The sequence below is a fragment of the Sander vitreus genome, chromosome 7, assembly GCF_031162955.1.
Source record: "Sander vitreus isolate 19-12246 chromosome 7, sanVit1, whole genome shotgun sequence".
Lineage (NCBI taxonomy): Eukaryota > Metazoa > Chordata > Actinopteri > Perciformes > Percidae > Sander > Sander vitreus.
In genome coordinates, this window is record NC_135861.1 from 5,332,429 (window position 1) to 5,356,234 (window position 23,806).

At 40.1% G+C, this 23,806-nt stretch overlaps 1 protein-coding gene across 1 annotated transcript in view; it reads left to right on the plus strand.

Annotated features, from left to right (window-relative positions):
- The window catches only part of klhdc8b (kelch domain containing 8B), a 138,428-nt gene that overhangs the window by 71,379 nt on the left and 43,243 nt on the right, over positions 1-23,806 (plus strand). The window contains exons 2-3 of the mRNA XM_078254309.1: positions 5,371-5,535; positions 17,434-17,658. Of these exons, the coding sequence (XP_078110435.1) occupies positions 5,371-5,535; positions 17,434-17,658 (390 nt within the window). The remainder of the gene's footprint in view (positions 1-5,370; positions 5,536-17,433; positions 17,659-23,806) is intronic.

Here is a 23,806-nt window from a genome sequence, read left to right on the forward strand (position 1 = left end):
AATATACTTTTTGTCAGCGTTACATAAGGCTGGTCTGAGAGCTCTGCCTTAAGGAGACAGAAAAGCTAAATGTGACAACTCGAAGGAAGAGTAAAAGACAGACTGAAAAGCTAAATATTCATTACTAGTTGGTTATTTGATTTTTACTCATGTATTCATACTTTAACTTATCGTCGTCCCTTTTCTCTCAGTAGAATAACTCGATTTGTTTAGCAGAAACGTGATTTCACGCAGCATGCACAGGATTTATTATTATTTTCAAGGCAAAAATACATTAGATTACTCTGTTGCTGTGATGATTGGTTGTTTGAAAAATGTATCTAAAGTAACACTTAACTTAATAATATAGCCAAAAGAGATCTTGCGTTCTCTGCAGTTTCAGGGGGCAAAGCATCCAATGCCAGCTGAAGGCTGCATTGGGGAGGATGCAAATGGATACGGAGTAATGAAAAGAGAGATGAGAGAGAAGGATATAATGATAGGCAAGAGAAGAAAGGGACGTGTGAAGTCAATTAAACCGAATGGGAGGAAAGGGATTGAAAATGATGAAAGAAAAGTAAAAGTAGCAGTGAGAGGAGGATGCAGCAGCCCCGTAACCCCCCCCCCCACACCCACCCCCACCCTTGTAAATAAAAAAAAAAGATAAAGTGATGAGGGACAGGTAGTCGGGTGTCAACAAGAAAGGGACACAAAGACAGAGAGTGATGAAAGATGTTGGGCTGTAGAGGAATCAAAGCCGCAGTCAGAGTTTGTACATCATCAAGGACAAAGATATAAAACTTAACTAATGTGTATTAAGTCCCATACACTGCTACATTTGCACTTTTGTGCGTCATTGTTTTTTGATGATTGGTGTAGTACAGGGGCGTTATGTGCACATTCTGTCCATAAATCTTATTTATGTTATCATTAAGCTCCAGGTAGAGACTCAGTACTGGTCTGCCTTTGATTGGTGACAGATTTTGTTCACAAAGCACCAACCTGCCAAACAGCCACCCCATAATAAGAGTCTGTAGGTTACGCTGTGGTTGCCATGGAGTCTCCCGGGGTGACGGGCAGAGAATAGAGCATGGTTTCCTTAATTAGAGGCGATTGCATCCGATCAGACCGCGGCTGGGCCAAAAGTCGTTTAGTTTTCTTGATTAAAACACGGATACGTTATGATAATGGTGTCCCACTCTGTTTTATTGCCTTATCCTTGACTGATGTTAAAATCTACCATGTTTTAAGAAGAATATTACCTGTAAATAAAAACACAGATTTAATGCTCTGTTTCTTTCTAAATAAAAGACACAAGCGGAGTAATAATAAAAAACCTTGACAGTATATTTACAGTTATGTACTGGCAGCAGCTTCACCAGTAAACTACTGTTTATTTACAGTAAGTATACTGTTTTTTAAATTTTACTGTCAGATTTACCATATTATCTGAATTTACAGTAATATACTAGCTGCAGTTTAATTTCTGCCATTTCCTTTATTTTAAGATGCATTGGTATTAACAGTAAATACCTGTAATCTGTAACATTCGCAGATAGTGCTCTAATATTATTTTTTTTCTCCCAGAATGCCTTGCCATTTACAGTATGATCCTGTATAGCATTAAAACAGTTAGATACGGTGAGATTTTAGATCAAAAATTTACATTGTGCATTCAACAACCTCCAACGATGAGACAGGGCAACCTCTATGTTGCCTGAGAGACAGACAGGCGGATTGGTGTCGCGTTAGCAGTAATATGAACACTGTACCGGTTTGTCGTGATGAAGAAGTAGCTGAGCTGAGGTGCAACCCTTACCTACAGTATGCTCAGAAGCTCTGGGCACTGACAGAAAGGATCAAGTTAAATTTGTTTCCTTCTCAGTGTGGTTGGGCTAACCCTTAAGTGTGAGTCATGGTTCTGCGGAGGCTCCACGCAGAGCTTTTGCCGTAGCCTATAAGTGGCCTGATGTTTATACTTGTGCTTTGGTGTGTGCGTCGATCTCTTTAGGAGAATAGCAGGGCCGTTGTGTGTGTGTGTGTGTGTGTGTGTGTGTGTGTGTGTGTGTGGGGGGAGCAGTGGTGTAGTCTACGTGATACGCAGGTATACGCAGTATACCCACTAAGAAAGCTCCAGGATTTCCATATACTCTCTTAAAAATGCCCAATCACATGCAACAACATACTTTCCATTATATTTTTTATATATTTTGAATTGTCATCTGTGGTTTTCTTCTGCACACAATAAAGGTATTGGTTCATAAAAGTGTATCCAAGTACATGAAATTAAGTCGTTGATGCTTAAAACATAATGTAATCTGAAAACTGCTGCCCTGATTAAAAAAACAATGCAACTGATCTCAGTTGGTATTCTGTCTATAATGGAGTGGAATTGAAATTTCTAAGTGATCCCAAACTTTTGACCAGTAGTGTGTGTGTGTATATATATATATACACATACATATATATATTTGTGTGTGCGTTGGTGATTAGCTTCGGAGCGAGTACCAACTCTAGAGTCATAGTGGGAGAAACAAAGTGTCTCCCCTGTTCTTCTGACTACGGTCGGAAATCTGTAGCAGGAAAAGTTAACCCACTCCTTGATTTCATGTTTTTTTGGAGAAGTTGGAGCCGGAAATGAGGCTTATGGGAGAAATGCAACGCTATCAAGCCACGGCCAAGCGGACCAATCACAGTTGTTGCGGTCTGCGCCATCGCGACTTGTAGTTGCATTTTTTGAGAGGTGGGCGTCAGGCTATGGCGTAGGGTCCGGCGTAGGGTCGGCATCTCCACTTACCCACGTACGTACCCACGGGGTCGATTTCACGCAGAAGCATGAGTTGGCCTTTAGTGACCAACTGAGTGAGAAGCTCAGACAGTCTGGAGTCGAAAGGAGTCAAACTTGCAGCAAATTTTGTGTCTGCATTTGTTTTATTTGCAGTTATATGTGACGTGTTGTCAAAGTGGTGCAAATTGTAGTTGAACTCTCTCTGTACTTTTGCCATTAGATGGAAACTACAATTCTGTAAGTTTTATCCTATATTTGCCACTTTTTACTGTTACATGAGCTGAATTTTACACAAGTAATTTCAATTTGAATCTATGTTGATCTCTTTTAGTTATGATGTATCAGCACTATGTGCAATCAAGTGTACCCCTGTCAACTGGGTATATTGTGATATTATGTATTAGTGTTAATAAACAGTATTTGAACCTGTTTCCTAGTGGAAACTGGGATGGAAAAACAGGTCTTGGTGGTTCAAATATATTCCTTTTGCACCTTGATAGTGATCAATGTGAATGAAAATAATTTACAGTACTGCTATGTTTTAGAAAGTATTCAAAGAAGAGAATGTTTATGCTATCTTTTCCTAGAATATATTTGGATCAATGTGTAATATAGCATGAGAGTGTTGGAGCATGTCACATCTTGTGATTTATTGGCTTATAAAAGCCGAAAGTGCCCCATAGAACACATTTAAAAGAAATCCTTTCCAAGCTCTTCTCCGGGCACATAAATCATATTTTTTCTAACTCTAATCTCAGTGAAAACAGGTTCTTATTTCATTGTACATGGAAATTATTATCATGCTGCTCAGACATAGGAGCTTTTGGAAGTGTAAAAGCAATTTAGTCTGTTGCCAGAAATTCAAAACCCTTTAAATTGTCACTACAGCAGTGTGGCAGCCATTTTTTTTCTACTATGTGATTAAGTGGTGATTTGGAAGATCATCATTGATTAAAATCAGTTTTCATTGTTTACATTTAAGTCCATCATTTTAGGGTAGGAAGTGCAAATGATTTGCTAGTTACTTGCAACACATTCTCATGAACTGGTTTGTAGGAGAAAATCACTCAGACCATTCAGGATACAGACAAGTTGCCAGCACCCACTGCCATTTAGAATGACACCTATACAATTCTAATAATACCTTTTCATTAAGCTGTACACTATGTAAATGTTCTCACAAGCATTCATGGTCCCTAGAAGATGATGCCTACTGACTTTGGTGATCATCTGAATTTTCCTCCATGAGGTTGATATTTGTGATTCTGCTTTATGGATTACCATGCAATGTGATGAAGACATTAGTGATCTTTGTGACGTGGGTGATCCCAGATTTTTAAATCTAGCATATTATCTGGTCAAAATTTTGATTTGACAAATACATTGGTTTATTTAACAGCTTGGTTTTCTTTAAAATGACCATTACAGCCTCACAGAGCCAATATGGTAGACTCTTCTTACGCATTATAAAGGGGATCTCACCACAAACAAATCAAAAGTCATTTTATCGATTCCCCACTGGTGAAAATACAACTGAGGCTAAATGGGGGGGCATATACAGTATAAAGCTCCTATTTATAGATAGATCATTACAGCACCAGACATGCTTACATTGTATCTGGTGCTGCTCAACCCACTTAGCTCCCTGGTGAAGACATTTCTTTTTTTAACAAGCCAAGTATTTGGAGTATTTGAATATTTTTCTCCATCCCTGCCTCGCCCCGCCTCTCCACGTGGATGCATTGCGACACGCTCTATGGCATGAAAGTGTCCTTGCTGCGTCATTTATTTTATGTGCAACAGTCAAATTGGATTTACTTTTACATAACTGCTAAACTGCGCGGCAATCACACTGTGTTGAGCTGCATTCCGAGTGACAGATTTATTATTGCTTTATTCTTCGCAGTTTAAGTCACAGCTCTGTGTATCTGTCATCTGTCTGGGTGACTGAGACGCTCACCCTCTCCCTCTCTCCCTCCGTCTCTCTCTCTCTTTCGCCCTCAGATTTAGGTTGTCACAACTGTCAGAGTGCCAATACGCTGTTAATCTATTACACTGATATGACCTCTCTTGTCCTCTCCTCTAAATGTGTTTCCGCTCCTCTACTGTCCTTTCCTTTCCTCTCCTGTCCCCTCCTAGTGTTTCTTCTCTTCTCCTCTCTTCCATGATCCTTTCATTACCTCTCCAGTATTTCAGCAGGAGCACCCTCTTCTTCTCCCTTTTCATTGCCTCTCTGTATATTCATGACACTGCAGTGGTTGGGGATGTTTGCGGTGTTCTTGTGAAAAGGTTATTCAAAGGGTCATCTGAAAGCTTCTCAGACCCAGGCATTGCATTAATATTTCAAGTTGTTTGGATGACTGTGGACAGAGCAGACGGATAGCAGACATGACAGCTAGATCAGCAATGACAGGACAAAAGGGCACTGCGATGCATCACTTTCTCTGGCTCTTGGAGAGGTTCATTCACCTCACATTAACATGTCAACAAGCTTGAGACCAAATACATTATACAATACATTGTTGCACCAAGAGAGTAGATTATAATACGCTCTGTAAAAGCTATTAATATACAGTGTGGGACTCTTGTATGTCTCTGTGCAGATGGAAAGGTGTATGCGCTGGGAGGTATGGGAACCGACACAACGCCACAGGCCCTGGTGAGGGTTTATGACGCGGAGAAGGACCAATGGCAGCCGATGACCTCCATGCCCACGCCGCGGTACGGAGCCACGCCCTTCGTAAGAGGAAATAAAATCTACATGATGGGTAGGAAACAAGATCTCATCATCTCATTTCTCTTTTTTTGTATCACTTATTTGCTCAATGTTGAATTCACCAGCACTGTTTCTATCCCAGTGCTTCCCAGACCTTTTTAAACCCCTTGAACGTGACTTTACCTTCCCCACATATATGAAGTAACATTAACATTAAAGGATAACTTCAGGTTTTTCGACCCAATTTTCCTATGTTTTTGTATCTAAGTGACTAATGGAAACAACAATATTTGACATTGGTCTAGTATTAAGCAAGATCGCTGCTGTCGGGAGTCAGCGAAACAAGCTACAATATAGGTTATGGGGCAATTGTGCACAAAATTAAATTGCAAAATCTTTGCAATTTACGTTCACAAAAGTGCTTGTTTTGCCAATGCCAAGCTCAAATTACTATTCTAAGTGTCTGACAACATTATGGAAAGGATTTCTAAGGAGATCAAGCTTTTGTTAAAGAGTAAGATCATTTTTTTAAACAAAAACATCTATGAATATGCGTTCACTAAAGCCACCAGACTTCATGTAAATACACAGTAATTTTAGCATTGTAAAATACACTTTGTTTAAAGTCGACAGAAACAAAATAAAGCTATGAAAATCCGTTTTGGGCCATCTTTCCACTTTTCCAACAATCACAACTCTAGTTTTGGTTGAAATAAACACATAGTTTAACAATGTGAAAATATGTTGGCTCTATACATTGCTAAAAGTTTCTGCTTAACAAAAAGGTCTTAAAGATGTTTTAAAAAGTTATTTCTCTGTAGGGATCCTTTCCATAATGTTGTCAGACACTTAGAATAATAATCTGTGCCTGTCAGTGGCAAAAACAGCACTTTTAGTGGACGAAATTGACGATGCACATTTGGCGTATAGGGTTATGTTGCGTTTTCGCTTAATTGGACCAATTTCAAAGGTTGTTGTTCCCATCAGTCACTTGCACACAAATATATAGGAAAATAGGATCCAGGTTAAAAAAAAACAACAACTAAATTACCCTTTAATAATATGGGCCCTCTCTCATCACTCACAAAAATTATCACAAAAAAAGAAGTAATCAGCTGCTGTGCAGATTTGCAAATTAATAATCTGCTTAAAATAGATAATGATGATAACATATTGGAAGCGTCTCAATCCTCAGGCTTTGTTGCTTCTGATAAATTAGGTAACATGCAGACATTTGGTACAAAATTGGCCCCTTTCTATGGAAATGAACCTTAATGCAAAAACAGTCCAATTCACAAAGCTTCGTGCTAATATCCACACGCAGTTACAGTGAAATTATTAGCATCTTCTGAGAGTTGGTGGTAACTAAAGCGAGTTTATAAGCAGTGTCCTCTGCTTCAAATCATGACATCTTCTTTTACAGTCTGAAGGTGTGCGTTTGAATACACCAACAGCACTGACAGACTGGGATGTTAAATCTCTCCGTCACGTTTATATTCCTTCTCTGACGTTTTGAGAATGTCTCTAGCATCTCGTCAGTCATGGCCGTGTTTGCGCTGTAATATCATGAGCGCAATACCTTTTGTGAATCGGACCTTGAGACGGGGCAGACAGCAGTTGCAAGTCACGCGCAATTCATGGTGCTATCAGCGGCCACAATCCATGCTTTGTGAATTCACCCCTCAGTGCTTATGTAGAGTAGATAAAGGGATTGTGGCTGTAAGTGGTAGTTGTAGTTCCAGTCTGTCTGACACACTCATGGTATCCCTCTGTTTTAGGCTGTTTCTCTTATGCAACAAACACACATACTGAACTCTGTGTCTAGAGTTGTGCAAGTGCTGTACTGTTCTGTTTTCAACATAAGCTCTTCAGCTTTGTGACTTTATCTGCCTGGCGGTTTTTAGAGCTGTGAAAGGAACTGATGGAAAGACAAAAAATGTGTCTCTCAGCTCTGAGGAATCTTACAGTCTTGGTACAATATTGATCAGAAGGACAGAGTTGCAGTTAAAAGCTGCTCTGTGTTTGCAGTGCAGCTCCTGTGTTTTGTTTATTCCTGCAGAGCACGGTTGACATCCAGTCATTTTCCAGCCATGATTATAGGTTTCTACATTTGTTTCATTTTGTCTCTTTGGAGGACTGTTACTGCTCACTGACACTTGGACACTTGTCACTGTCAAAATGTCACACCAGTGCTGCGAGAAAAAATGTTATCTTACCACGGAAGCATTTTGCAAAGAGATGAATTCATTTCGCTACACGCTACCAGCAGCAACACATTCAGCACAAAGTAGCTGTGACCTCCTGAGAACAGGAGCTTGCCATAGCAATGTTTTTTCTCCAACACTCCACCAGAGGGGTAGAAAGACTCTGTGCAGGGGCCGACAGAGCTCGTCACACTGTGGACACGCAACACAAGTAGGCAGAGAATACATATTCATCAATTTGGCATACGTAGTCAGCTTTTAGAAATACTACAAATACTGAAAACACAAGCAAATGTAAGTAGTGGAATGCAATTAAGTTTATTTCCTCAAGTACTGTACTTAAGTGCAATCTTTTTTTAGATAATTTTTTATTGATAATAAACAGGTAAACTTTCAATAATAGGACAGGTTTAGACTTTTAAAAACATCACAAAACCTTTTACCTCACAAATACAGAACAAACATCCCCACCCTCCCCCATCCCACGGTGACCCCCTTGCCAGCCCCTGTCCCTGATCTCTCGACCTCCCCATGAAATAAAAAGAAAACAATACAAACATGCACGTATAATACCTGACATTGTGGTGGAAAGTTTCTTGTTGCAGCCGGAGAGTTTTTCAAAAAGAACAAGGTGAAACAAATAAGGACTATTTGAGAATTAAACCAAAGTTTGGTCTTTGAGTATTTATTATACTTGCAAATATAGGAACACGGTTTCACAAGTACAACAGCACAGTGGGAAAGTGTATTCAACGAATAAGAAAAAGCACACAGTTTATATGCATCTTCAGTGAGATAGAAAGACATGGCCCCTGCCTAAACATGACTCACGTATTCTTACAATCAAACATAGTAGACATACAGGAGACACTTCGCTTCTTCCCCTCTGTACCACTTTCCAGTCCCTCCAGGATTTCGCGATGTCGCAATCGCGCCAATTCACGCAAAATCAACCAATCACCGTGAATTTTGGTGCGTCTCACAATTTTGACCAATCACCGCAACTTTCCTGCACATTTGACCAATAACCTGAAGTTTCCCACAACTTCAACCAATCACAGCAGTCCCACGTGCACTCTGAGAGCCAATGACCAATCGGGAGTGAGAACGGGTTGATCATTTCCTTGTTTTTGATATGAAGACGAGATGTGTGTGTGACTCATTTACCAACAAAACGTACAGCGAAAGACCGTGCAAAACATTTCAGAACGTCCTACCAACCTGTATACATTTTAACATCAATGTAGACTTTAACGATTTAAAAGTCGCTGAAGTTGCTGCCGTTTCCATCCTGGCTGTCGGCCCTCTGCAGCGGGTGGGGCTACTGCTCCGTACCCCCCGCGACTGACGCTTGCACACACACAAACAACACACACACAAACAACACACACACAAACAACACACACACGGTGGATGCAGGAGAAAAAGGAGATGAGACGACACAATGACCTAAATTGAGGGCAGCTACGCTCATTATTGTAAGTGCAATGATAAGTTAAAGTCAGTACTTTATCAAACCGTATGAATGTGTGTCCCAGCCCAGGCCAGCATAGGAAAATAACTGACAATGTAAAGATCAACAAGCCACTGACAGATATGTTCAAATTTGATTGATTCAATAAATTATTATTTTTTGTCTTAAATCCACCAGCCATTTTCATATTATACCAACATTAGCAGCATCCTCAGCCTATTTGGTAAGGTTACTAGGAAATCTCAGCCCAGAGTAGTTTTATTCTCCCCAAAACAAGTTTCCTTTTTATTTTTAAAGAACTATACAAAAAGAAAATGAACTTGAACTTTTTTGCAACTGTCACTGTCTCCCGCAACTTCATTGCAACAAACATACAAAAGACATCGCAACTTGTATCGCAATTTTTTACAAAAGCTCCCGCGAAATCAGGCATTTTGGGTCACAACAATCTCAAAAAAAGGCCGCGAAATCCTGGAGGGACTGACTTTCTACCCCAAGGTTTATCTCAACTATGTGAGAAGTCTCAACTATCCAGGGAGAAATGAATGTACCTTATCTGTTCAATGTACACATTACGTTCCCATACTTTGTTTATGGTTACCACTTTAAACCTTATCTGCTAACACTAAAACAGAAGGCTAAAAGAAAACATAGCTTCACGTGTCTCCAAGGTTTACGATTTCAGCTGTTCCACATAGGAATCTTCTAGGTTAAACACAAAATGTAGAAGAATATAATTCAAATCATGTTTAAAGGTAATTTTTGCCATTACAACATGATAAAAATTAGTCAAATATATTTATGTTGCACTCTTTCTTTAACCAAGGTGTAAGCTTCATCTCATGCATGTAGAGTTTTCTGACTAGCTCCATGTACCCGAGCCACAGATCTCTCCATCATAACTATGTCTAGAAAAGAGTTGGCCCACTGCTGCCACGACAATGTGTGAGGCGGTTGCCATCGCAAAGCCAACATTTTCTTTGCTGCAGTGAGACCAGCCCATAGTATACGCTTCTGCTGTAGAGACAGTTCTAAGGCAGAGTCATCATCAAGTAAAAGCAAGGTCAGTGACAGTGGAATATTAATTCCAAGCAGATCACTAAAAGTGAGACATACAGTATATGTCTCCACAAGGCAAACACATTGGGACACTCCCAAAACACATGTATAAATGACCCTGAGACATCAAGTGTACATAGGTCACAATTAGGAGATGGGATGATTCTGGATAAGTCGAGCAGGTGTAAGGGCGGGACCTCGACACCGCGGCTCCACCGCCCAATCACTACTGCGCAGACTCTGGCTCCAACATTACAAGATGGCAGCGTCCGTAACCAGGATATTTTAGCTTCCCTTTTGTTCTGTAGGAGGAAGTGGAGAGTCATTGTCCATCTTTACAGTCTATGTTAGATACAGACATATGGTTGCACTTTTGATTCATAATAATACCTGTCATGTCTCAAGTCTTACATTGGAGATTTTTGGGGGTTCTTTTCCTGGCTACTTCCGACAGTGAAATTAAAATCTCATGGAATATCACATAATAAAGAAAATAAAAAAGTGAAGCTGAGTGCACATGGCCTCTAGCTTTATTCCTGACATAGCTTAGCATTAAAGGATTCTGTTCTGTTTAAGGACTGATATGACCTCTGCAGCCCCATGCAAGTTTAGAGTGGTGTCCTAGAAAGCAATATGTGTGCATCATCAGCAGAGTTAGTGGAAGAAAATATAAAAATAAGAAAATATGATGCAGCGAAAAAAACAGTTTGCCCTTAAATGCAAACATCCATAACTTATCTGCAGAGCACGCTACATTACAAAGATGTGTGAATGATGCCTGGGAAATGCATAGACAGAGAAGGATGACTGGACACAATACAACACACACACAAATACACATATGGGAGTTTAATCCAGTTATATCACATAACACACAGTTATGAGCGGTGTGCAAACAGAATAATGTGATACTCTTCGTCTTATAACTGGAAACCTATTTATCTCTCTCTTTCTCGCTCTTTCATGTTGTGTTAATGTAATGCCTGCTTACTTGCTGTGCTTGAAAAGTTAATCATTCTTTTTAAATTTGTGCTGCTTCTTCAACTGCTGCTGCTGGCATATGGCGTAACTCATCAGGCTTCATTCTGTCTGTCTGTGCGTGTGTGTGTGTGTATGTGTGTGTGTGTGTGTGTGTGTGTGTGTGTGTGTGTGTGTGTGTGTGTGTATGGGTGTACACACTTTGAATTAAGGATTGTGTTGCGATCAGAGCTGGTAATAGGCACACAAGTGCCACTGAAAAGAGACTCATTCCCCATAAAACCACAGCTTTCCACCTGTGTCCAGACTGAACAAACAAGATACAAGATGCAATGTGTTAATTAATAAGCTTTACATGTGCTGGTAGACATATTTCTAAACTTTTGACACAGCCAGGCTTGCTGTTTTTCCTCTGTTCAGCACTTCAGGCTATATGCCTGTCACTTGGCTCTAGCTTCATAGATAGTAAGCGATATCAATCTTCTCCTCTAACAATTGGCAAGAAGGAGTGTCCAATTAGATAACAGCTAACCAAAATAGCTCAAACATGGGTTTGTCAGATACATAACATTATGCTAATTAAAAAATAGTACATAATATATACAGTATATTGGTTTTTCTTCTGCATGTAAATGTAATTTTGTCTCTGTCAGTTCCTTCAATTATACATTTTAGACAGATGACTTATCAGTGCTGAGCTGAGTTTTTGAAACTGACTTATTACATCAGTGAATTCTCACAGTCAGTGGTGCTGCACAGTTTCTTTTTTATGCAGTGTTTGTGAAGTATTGAGGTAACAAACTCAATGTCCAATCTCACAGAAAATTGTATACTACAGAATATACATACTGCATATTATACATTCTATTTCAGTGTGGACTTGTAATGTAGGGTTAGTACTCTGTATACTGAACACATTTATATGATAATCAGCAGACCATTAAGCTCAGAATGTTCCTCTTTCTCTCACAACTCTCTGACTCTAATGCTTCCCACTCAGTTCGACTCTTTGTCTCGCTTCTGCCATCGATCTCCATGCCACCCTGCCTACTCCAGTTGACCCTCTTCCACTTTCTTCTCTCACTCCTCCACATTCTCCTCTCCTCCCTGTATTACTTTTACACAATGTCTCTGTGTCATTGTCTCACTTTCCATTTTCAGTTCCCATTCCGCTTCTTTTTTTCCCCCCTTACCGTCTGTCTCTGTATTCTTCTCTCACAGTACTTTGCCTTCTTTCCCTGTCTTTGTCCTTTTTCTTACCCTCAACATCCCTCACACATTTTCCCTATTGCTGGGTAATGTGATTTTATTTATTATTTTTTATTTTTTAAGTACAATAAAAGCACCCTTAAAGTGATAACAATACCAATTGAGTACTTCATTTGCCAACTTTTATTTTTCTTCTACTTCATTTGATACCCATTGAACGAATGGAAGCATCAGGTTGCGTACAATACCACCACCACTCCTCCCCATCAAATGATTTTTGCAGAAAACCATTTTGAAAGAAAAAAAAACAAACAAATGATTAAAACATGTATTAAATAACTGTAAAAAAGTGTACAATGAATCGTGGTTTGACTGGAGAAGTTTTGATGCAACTCGGCTTTTGGTCGATACCTGGCAAGGACCAAGGTAACAAAGGTATATAAAAAGAATCATTTTATTTCAAATTTGGGTTACAAATAGCAAAGTGAATAAATGTTAATATAACATAATAAACTCAACAAAATAACTAGAAAAGAAAGAACCCAAACTTAAGAGGTTAATAAAAAAATAAATAAAACCAAACGGTCCTGAGTTCTAAATCGGCTCGTTGGAGATGCATACCGGTTAGATTTGTGTCCGACCTGATCCCGACTTGCTCTGACGTCATGCACATGTGGGCAACGATAACCTCACGACATCAAGGCGGCCACAGGTTTGAGACGCAGGAGACGCCTGGCTCTCAGCTGATCTAACAGATGATTGGTTCAGAATCGACTCAACATGATGACTTTGTATTTAAACTTTTTATTGTTTTTGAATTGGAGGGATTTTAATTACTATTTGTCTGATTTAAATGCTTATTCTGTACTGAACACATGTAGTGTGGCTGTTAGTTAAGTTTAGAAGTCAGAGAGACTAAATCTGTTCAGATTACAGATCATCTACTAATCTAGTCTGTTGTTTATTAACATCAGCAACAGATTGCATGTAGAGCATTTTGACAGCTACTCTCTCATAATAAAAACAACTGTAGACTGTGTACAAGCAGATATATATGAGTCTGTCTGATAACATTTTATTAAATCGGAAATCAGACCTAACAGGATGTGAGTGTTTCTGTGACTTCCTGTTCAGCCTGAAGGCTGCTGGAAACGGCTGGAAACTGTCGGACTTGACAGCGGCTTTTTGTCACCGCCCCCCTGCTGCTTAAATGCCCCATGGCATGACAATTTCACTTTATGAGGTTTTTTAACATTAAAATGAGTTCCCCCAGCCTGCCTATGGTCCCCCAGTGGCTAGAAATGGCGATAGGTGTAAACCGAGCCCTGTGTATCCTGCTCTGCCTTTGAGAAAATGAAAGCTCAGATGGGCCGATCTGAAATCTTCACTTTATGACATCATAAAGGGAAAGGTTACCTCCCCTTTCTCTGCTTAGCCCACCCAGAGAATTTGGCCCGCCCATGAGAAAGAGAAAGACATCATGGCTTGCAAACGAGCAAAGCATGGCAGTTGGTCAAGGCCACACCCCCACCCTCTACCTTGCCCCCCCTCTCTCCTCCTCAATAGCATTTAAAGCTACAGACACAGAAATGGCACATACTAAGGAAAGCTCATTGTGGAACTGACTCTAGTGGCTGTAATTCTGCACCAAGGCTGAATTTCGGGAAAGAGACTTCAGATACAGTATTAGGGGACCACTAAGGCCTATATGAAAGAGACTTCAGATACAGTATTAGGGGTCCACTAAGGCCTATATAAAAGAGACTTCAGATACAGTATTAGGGGACCACTAAGGCCTATATAAAAGAGACTTCAGATACAGTATTAGGGGACCACTAAGGCCTATATAAAAGAGACTTCAGATACAGTATTAGGGGACCACTAAGGCCTATATGAAAGAGACTTCAGATACAGTATTAGGGGTCCACTAAGGCCTATATGAAAGAGACTTCAGATACAGTATTAGGGGTCCACTAAGGCCTATATAAAAGAGACTTCAGATACAGTATTAGGGGACCACTAAGGCCTATATAAAAGTATCCAAAAAGCAACATGTCATAGGACCTTTAACAAACCTATCAAAAGAAATTGTTTACAAAGAATGAATTAGCTTTTTCACAAAAAGAGATTATTTGTGAGAACTCTAAATTCCAGTACCCCCTCCTTCCATCTCCCTCTTGGCTCCTTCCATTTCCTGTGGGCTTTCCTTAAAAGGCCCTCTCTCCCAGGCTTCAGGCCTTTCTTTAGAGGAGCCAAAGAAGACAAAGTGTTATTTTCAGTTTAAAGACCACGTGAAAATTGAAACTTGTGCACCAAACTAAGGACACAATGTTTGAACACACACTATGTGTAGTTTCATTATTAGAAATGTCTGGGTTTAGAAATGTGACCAAATATACTGAAGCAATACTTACACTGGTGGACAGCACCAGATGCGGCTGCCAGAGCACGTGTCAAACTCAAGGCCTGCGGGCCAAATCCAGCCCCTCGCAGATTTTGATCCGGTCCGCTTATCAATACATACATACATCAATACATTTTGGCCCAAAAAGTTTGTCACTTTTGCCAAAGTTTTTTTGTTACTTTATCCTAAGTTTTTGTCACATTCGTTGACGTTTTTTCTTTGCCGCTTTTTCCGATGTTTTTGTCGCATTTTATTAAGTTTTGGGGCCAAGGAACTTTACCCAGACTTTCTTTAGGGCTGTATGTCAACCAAACAGTAAGTGAGAAGACTTATGAGACATGCAGTAATACAGTCAAATTAAATAAAAACAATTAAATAAAAGCATGTCAATAAACTAAACATGTTTGGCCCTTGATGTGATTCTTATATTCCAGTGTGTCCCTTAGTGGAGTTGAGTTTGACACCCCTGCCTTAAAAGGTACCAAGTACCGATACCCAGTCCTATCAGCACTGGCCTCTACCTTCTCTCTCATTCACATTTTTACTGCCACTATTTCACCACTTTGCCTTTCCCTTGTTGTTATATTTTACAAGGTTAAGTTGTGATTTGTGGAAGTAAACAACTTGTAGGTGTCCCAGGGGAGCACCCTGCTGCTGTGCTCTGCTTTCAGTCTTTCAGTTCTAAAATGAAATGGGGTCCCAGCGCCGGCCTGGAAGCTTGCCAGACGTTGACATAAATACAAAGGAAAGTTTGTGTCAGGAGCAGGGGATAAAAATGAATGAAAACATATGGGAAAAGGAAATGGAAATGGAAAACAAAGAACAAACAGTGTCACAAAGTCTGTGGCTCTATTTATATACATGCTAATAGTCCTGGATATGTATTCCATGCAGATGATCTTTATGATAATTCAGAAACAGTGGTGGAATGTAACTAAGTACAATTACTCAAGTACTGTACTTAAGTACAAATTTGAGGTACTTGTACTTTACTTAAGTCTTTTCTGTTCATACCACTTTGTACTTCTACTTCACTAAATTTACAGATAAATATTGTATTTTTTATTCCACTAAATTAATCTGACAGCTTTAGTTACTATAGTTACTTTACAAATTAAGATTTTTGCACACAAAACACGTAGTTTACACAATATGATGTTTTATTATAAATCAAACTACCCAACAATATAATGGCCTAAAAGTACAGCTGAAATGATTAGACGATTAAACACTTTTGGTGTTTATTGTTGATTGACAGAACTGTTTGGATTGTTTCCAGTTTCTAAAATGTGAGGATTTTTCTGCATTGAGTACTTTTACTTTTAATGCTTTAAGTACATTTTTCTGATGATACTTTTACTTAAGTAACATGTTTAATGCTGGACTTAGTCCAGTATTTTTAAAGTGTGGTATTAGTTCTTTTACTGACTACTTCTTCCACCAGTGTACCAAAGGTATTTGTTGCTGGTAATCAAAACCCGCCAGTGGGTTTGAAAAAGCATGTTTTGTTTAAAAGATTGCCAAAGAAAAACCACTTTATAAACCACCCTATAACCCGTCGGATTCTCAAAAAAAGAAATTCCGACTGTCCCTGAATGCGTCTCGACAAAATCGCCGAGATAGAACTTTTTCACAGCCATCGTTAAGGTGATCAATTTCAGCTGTGCTTTTCCTTCTAGTCAAAATGTAGGAACAAGTCAAAATGTCTGCTGTGATAAAGGTCCATTATGTAAAAAAGCTCCAAAGTTAGGCCAAAAACCCACTAAGTGGATAAAAAAACTCACAAAGCACATGTTCAACTTCAAAACATTGTACTTTGCTTGATCAAGAAGCTGTAAAATACATAAAAGTCTATGCGTTGTCCCCTACAAAAATATACAAAGCTTTGCTTCCTGTGAGGCATGGTCATGTGATGAAAATTCATCCAATCCGTGACTGAGACTGCAAGCCTAAGCACCAAAACACAGCGCAGCCTAGTTGTAAGCAGTGGTGGAAGAAGTATACAGATCCTTTACTTCAGTAAGTAAGTATCTTCAGGAAAATGTAGTTAAAGTTAAACATTTGGACTTAAGTACAGTACTTTAGTAAATGTACTTAGTTACATTCCACCACTGGTGTTAAGTTTGTACAAATGTAATTTATTCTTTGTGTGGATGATGTAGAGCCCAAATTATTTTCCCTGTATTGTATATACATGTGTGCCCTTAGAGAAATGTTGAATTATCTGATTCAATTGTTTTTTTATAAAAATTTTATAAAAATTTATAAAAATAAATCTAACTTACATTTTTTCCTTTTTTTATGTTTTATGCCAATATAACGTTGTTACACAGCTCAAAAGATATTTAGGAGTGATTCCTACCTCTAGCCATGGTTGTGCTTGTTAATTTGAGATGCCAGACTTGCGTGAAAAATGAGCTCACAGATAATAATATAATGTGACAGGAGCAAAAAATGGCTTGGGTTTCAGACATGGCTGTGTGTAACAACTAAATCAAGTGATCCAGCAGGTTATTACAGCATCATATTCCCAGTAGAGTTTAACATAATAAGCTCTGTGGACATGCCAAGCACCGATATCATCATGAATGCGTTTTGACCCTGAATTTGAACTCCCCTCAGGTGGTCGTCAGGGAAAGATGCCGGTGACGGCGCTGGAGGCTTTTGACCTGGATATGAAGAGCTGGACACGTTACTCCTGCATCCCGAGCCGCAGGGCCTTTTCCTGCTGCGCTACCAATGAGCGAAGTCTCTTCAGCCTGGGGGGCCTCCAGCAGCCGGGGCCGCATAACTTCTACTCCAGGCCTCACTTTGTCAGTACCATGGAGGAGTATGATCTGGATCAAGGTAAGTGGTGACCTACAAATACATTTAACTGCTACTTTTAAAGCAGGATACAAGAGTGGACTGCCCATCTGGAGTACCCAGAGCTGATGTTTTTCCATTTTTGTTTTAATATGGACATTTTTTTTAAGGGAAAATGCATTATCCAATGATACCCGGACCTCATGTTTCCGATCGGAGCTGGAGCCGATAAATACCCGGGAGCGAATGCCGATTGTAATCTTTCCCACTAAAGACAAAAGCTAGATGACAGTGAGGTTTTTTTGTCCACTGGGAAAGGGGCTTTAGTTTGTTCATGTGAATCCATGAGAATAGAGAAGCTGCTTTATATGCAGCCCGAATGAATTGTTGGTTGGGTTCCTCCCAATGTATGCAATTCTGCCCTGGAGCACTTTGAATGGAGTGAGAACATGATCTGTTCTGTGTTTATAATCCAACGCAAACACAGGAAGATTATGCATTAGTTGAGTCAGATCATATCAATGCTGATAGAGAAATTTTTTTCCTGCACCAGATTTCAGTGAAAGAAACAAACAAACGCTCCGACAGGGCTTTTTGCTGAAGCGTTATGGTTTGCATAAATCGTACTGCATAAAAGATAACTGAATAAATGCATTAATGCAATATGGGTAATAATAAAGTGGCAAACACATCAGTTGCTCTAAATCTGTGGTATATCTGAGTGATTTTAACTGTAACCCATACTCCTGGGTTGTACTATTATGGCGCTTTTCCATTACGTGGTACCTGCTCGACTCGCCTCGACTCTACTCGCCTTTTTTGGTTTTCCATTACGAAAAAAAGTACCTGGTACCTGCTAACAGGTACTTTTTTTAGTACCACCTCCGTCGAGGTTCCGAGCGAGCTGAGCCGATACCAAAAGGTGACGTGAAAGCGACAGACGGGGGTGTCCTGAACAAACCCGCCATTTTTAAATAGTTTAGCCAGCTGTGTTTTTTTTTTTGCTGCCATCCAACTTCATTTGAAACAAAATGTGTCTTCAGGCAACAACACACCTTCCACGTTCTGTGTGTGTGTCGCGTTAGGTCACTGCAGTTTACTGCGGCGCCGCTATGACGACCAGCCACGCTGAGGCAGTACTAAAATCTGCAATGGAAAACGGACGCACAGTGAGGCGAGTAGAGTCGAGGTGAGTAGAGTCGAGGCGAGTAGAGTCGAGGCGAGTCGAGCAGGTACCATGTAATGGAAAAATGCCATTAGGCTGCATGTTGCTGCACTGTGAAGGTTTAGCACCCAAGCAAATTAATCATTACCTTGAGAATAGGATGATTTTGGCTATGATAAGCTTTCATTAGCTCACGTTGTTATTTTGTAATACATTCGCTGCAAATCCCATTTCAAGCAAAGAGAACAGAGTGTGCCTCCATCAGATATTAGGCTGTAGTTATCTATCTATAAATTGCAGGAACGTCCGTCTGTCTGTCTTTGTGTTATGCGAATATCTCTTGAACCGTTAGTCCGATGGATTTCAAACTTGACACGTGTCTTGCCACTGGCACCAGTAAGTGCAGTGCCAAGTTTGATGTTGTTTGGACTAGAAATGCAAAATATATTGTTAAATATATAGGTAAAAGAAGCACACATTGGCTTTTGCTGCTCTAGCCGCTGGCCACTCCCCCTCTCACACTGAGGACCAGAGACAGAGAGCAGCGGAGCTTTGGCAGTTCAAATGTGACATACACCTCAGACCCACAAAAATTTGCAAAGTTGCACTACTTTGGACTGTCTTTGACTTTAAATCAACAAATGACAATTCCTGAATTTAAGGACGGTTCAGAATCCCACACATGCAAAGCACAACCAGCTACAGACAAGTGGCAGTGAGACGTATCTGTATGTGTATGTTTGGGGGGAAGGTAACCTGCACATCACACCCAGACGCCACATGTGGAATGCTTTACAACAGCGGGGGGGACTCTTTTCCTGCTATTGTATTAAATTGCTGTGAGCTGGCAGAACATAACTTAATCTCAGAGATTATTCCTTCAGAGCGCTGTGCAATGTGAAAACATCTCAGAGCTGAACCGGGTAGACACATCAGTTTTCATCAGACTCTCCCTGGGTCGGGTTAATTAAGTCTACTGCTAACTTACAACACTAATAACATTACCGTCGGCAAAATACCCCGCGAATCAAATCCATATCACCGTTAACCGTCAAGCCACTAAACCTGTATGGACATGAACACCTCTGCTGAAGTGTTAAATTCGTTAACGATCATACGACATGAGACAACCCCGTCTCCCTCTCTCTCTCCCTCTCTCTCTGTCTCTCTCTCTCTCTCTCTGTCTCTCTCTCTCTCTCTCTCTCTCTCTCTCTCTCTCTCTCTCTCTCTCTCTCTCTGCGTGCACACGTGTACACATACACACACACACACACACACACACACACACACACACACACACACACGGTCCAGTTTTGGTGGTTGATGAATATGTGCTGATCAGCTCTCATAAAGGGCCAGGTGGGTAGCACACTGTCATGAGTCCATGAGGCTAATGTCTGATTACTCCACATTGTCATTGTGATATTTTGTGATTACATTCTGAATCTGCAACATTCTCTGTCAGGTACATATAGTAGTAGGTTACAATGTCTTCCTCTGATGTAGATGTAGCCTACACTGTAAGTCAGTAGTAGGCTATACAGTGGAGTTGCATATTAAGTGGTTTGGGGTCCTTCTGTAAGTAATTTTGGGGTACAATTTGTTTTTGAAGAATTCTACAAGCAGCTATACCACAGGCCAAGCAATCGCCCGTTCCAAACAGGCACATTTTCAACGGGCACTGCACTAGTGTTATTACGGTAAAAAGACATTTGATATTCCAAATGGGTTTGAGCAGCTCTGTGAAAAAGTACAGTATTTTTAAGAGAGACAGAGGAGAGAAGTGTCCCTCTTGGTGCTATGAATTTTAAGTAGATTTTAGGGGATTATCGTTGTTTTCTTTTATGTTACTAAGCAAGTAGGCTAAAGGGTGACTCAACACTGAGGCTTCTAGTGTGATGGTGGAAGGGTTAAACATAAGCAGCATGAACAGCAGCGATAACGATAACAATATAAAAAGTATTTCTGTTGTAGTTATATTTAACAGTAAGTTTATGGTATCAGTAAAATGTTATAGTGACGTACAGCGTAATTAGTGGAGTTGTACCAATACCGATAACAGTATCGGAAATGCTTGCGATACTGCTTAAAATGCTGGTGACGGTATCGGCGAGTGTGTGAGTCTTTCCACCAATCGGATACCACGTTTTATCCCCGAAAAAACTATTTTTTCCCCCGTAGGACTGTCAAAGTAGATAATAAAAGAAAGTTCTTAGGCCTTTTTTTGGTTTTTCATTGGATCGGTACTCGGTATTGGCCGATACACAAGTTTGGGATGAGGAAGGAAACAATGGTATTGGAAGATCTCTAATGGTAGAGCAGAAACTGATTCTTCCCTACCCATTGACAGTTGATGGAAACAACTGCTTTGGCTGAAGATGGTGGCGGAGAAAGGCACACAGACAATTTCAGTAAAAAGCCCAATGGGTGCTCTGCTGGAGCTACTGTTACCAAAGTGCCTGCCTTTGTCAAGCTTTCAATAGTTTAATTGACAGGATATTGATTGATGTAGATACAAATAGGGCTGAACGATTTTTGAAAATAATCTAATTGCGATTTTTTTCAAAAATATTGTTGCGATTGTTTTTTAAGCTCTTCATGTGACAAGCAATAAATCATTGTGTAGTATGAACAATATAAGATTAGATAGATTAAACAAACTGTTCTTTCCTGGAGGCCAGGCCTGTATGTGATGATGAAATTAGGTGATGCATGAATTTATATGAATGACATCTTTTATTGAACTACTTCAGTCCCAGTAGTATACTGAGCACTGACCGCCTGGTGTAAACATTCATATGAAAGTCAGAAACAAATCACACAAACTAAAGTGCAGATTGCAGAAATATAAAAACAAATATGTGGCTTTACCACACTTAGTAGTATTTACATTTAATTATCATTTACTGTAATAAACATATGTAAACATGTGGAATGCACTTTTTAAACACTGTCTTTGAACTTTACTAGACAGTTAAATAAGTACAAATATAGTATATACAGTATATAGAACGGTGTATTTTTTTTACAGCGCACACAGAGGAGCTGCCTCCAGCCCCTCCCTCCCCCCATGAAGTTGCGTGCCGCGTGCATGACAGCGTCAACATTGCTTACTGTGGCCCAGCCAGGTGAAAGAGGGTTATTAGATATTCTACAAATGAAGATTTAGCTGTTCATTGCTGGATGAATGGATTAAACCACAAAAAAGATATTAGGCAGCTACCCTACCTGGCGCGTGTGTGTGTGTGTGCGTGCGTGCGTGCGTGCGTGCGTGCGTGCGTGCGTGCGTGCATGCGTGCGTGCGTGTGACGTACAGACAAAATGGAAAGAGTTTCAGTGTGCAGGTATGGGGATTATTTGGTTGCTCACCCGTGAAGAGATCCCCCCCTCTGAGTGTTCAGCACTATGTGTGTGTGTGGCATTTATGTGTAAAAATCAAGCGAGTCTATCCACCCACATTAACAATGCATCCTTTGACACCCCCCTGCGCCTGTCAGCTTAACATTCGATTTATCCTTTTGCTTATGTGAGTCCTCTCAGTCAGGTTTAATGTGTTTGGCTTTAAAGGATAATGGCCCTGTTCTCAACTATCCGGTCTCATTCTCAGTTCACCTTTGAGAGGGAGCCTGGACTTGACTGCATTGCCTGTATGTGGTTTAGGTGTGAACACAGCATTGTTACAGGGCATGTGTGACATGGCAGTGATGTTGGAGCTTGAGCCATACTAGGGACTAAAAGTCAATTTTGGTGTTTCTTCTTAATCGGTCTCGTTCCCTTAACTTAAAGTCTCCCTCCACTCAAAATTGTGTTCCTTATTTTTATGCCCCCTACAATGTCTGATGTTGACAATACAGACTTGACTTGTTGACTTGTATCTTTACAAAGTTTATCACTAGAGAGAGGTGTTTTCACGTTCCTCTCCTGAACGATGAGATGTCTGTTCACTTCCCTGAAATTTGAGATTCAAACGTATCCCAGGCAAGCTTGATTAGGTAATCAGTAAACCAATTGCTGTCTTATATGCAAAAGCAGGCAAAGAAAGCTAAAACCTCCAGCACAGAGCGGACTGTCAGTACAGAGAGCGAAATCTATCAAAACGCGTCATCAAACCTGTTAGCCACCGCAAGCTATGAGCTAACACGCTAACAAACAACATAAACAAATCAAAGATATTACCTACACTAACCATTCATTACCGTCTGCTAGTCGCCAATTTTAGGGCACAACAGACTTTTCATCTGAGTCTGGGTCTGACTGACATCGGGTTCAGATAGAACGGCAAGGCTATAGTTGAAGATGACAGAAGGAGGGTGTATCAAAATAAGACGAAAGAGGCTAAAATGCTCTGAAGATCAGTACAACACAAGCAACATCTTTTATATTACTCTTTGTCATGTCATCCAAAAATATTGATAAGAGCAGCTTTAAATGGAATAAAAAAGAATAAGTATGCTTTAAAAGTTGTATTAAAATCCATGAGCATGTTAACAGTCTGGATCAGGCTAGCATGTTGAGTATCTACTGTAAGTAATCTGGTTGGGACAAAATCCATGGCAGTAGTCCAATCGTGTTGACACAAAAGCATGTTTATCTTATATACGTACACACATACAACACACAGTGTGTATTAATGCAAGTATTTCACATGTAGATTGTGGGAGTGTTGACCTTTCATATGTATGCATATTAGCAGCAAATCTTGACCTGGCTTGTCACGTTGCTGTGTGTGCGCGTCTGTTTGTTCATGTGTTCTGTGCTTTTGTCACGTGTGTGTGTTTCAGTGTGTGTGACTAATTCCCTGCATGGATGTTGTTGCTCAGGTTTTAGCATTTTATCTCCGTCGCACCCCTCTTTCATTTCTGCTCCTTTGAATGTGTCTAGCCAGTGTCCTTTGAGAGGGGAGAGTGGTAACCGGCTTGGTGAAAGCGCTGTGATTAACAGATTATACATTACGGTGGCAGGGAGACACAAGCGAGCGTACCATGGAGCTAGCGATTAAAGCACCAACAGTAAGACCTTCTGAAA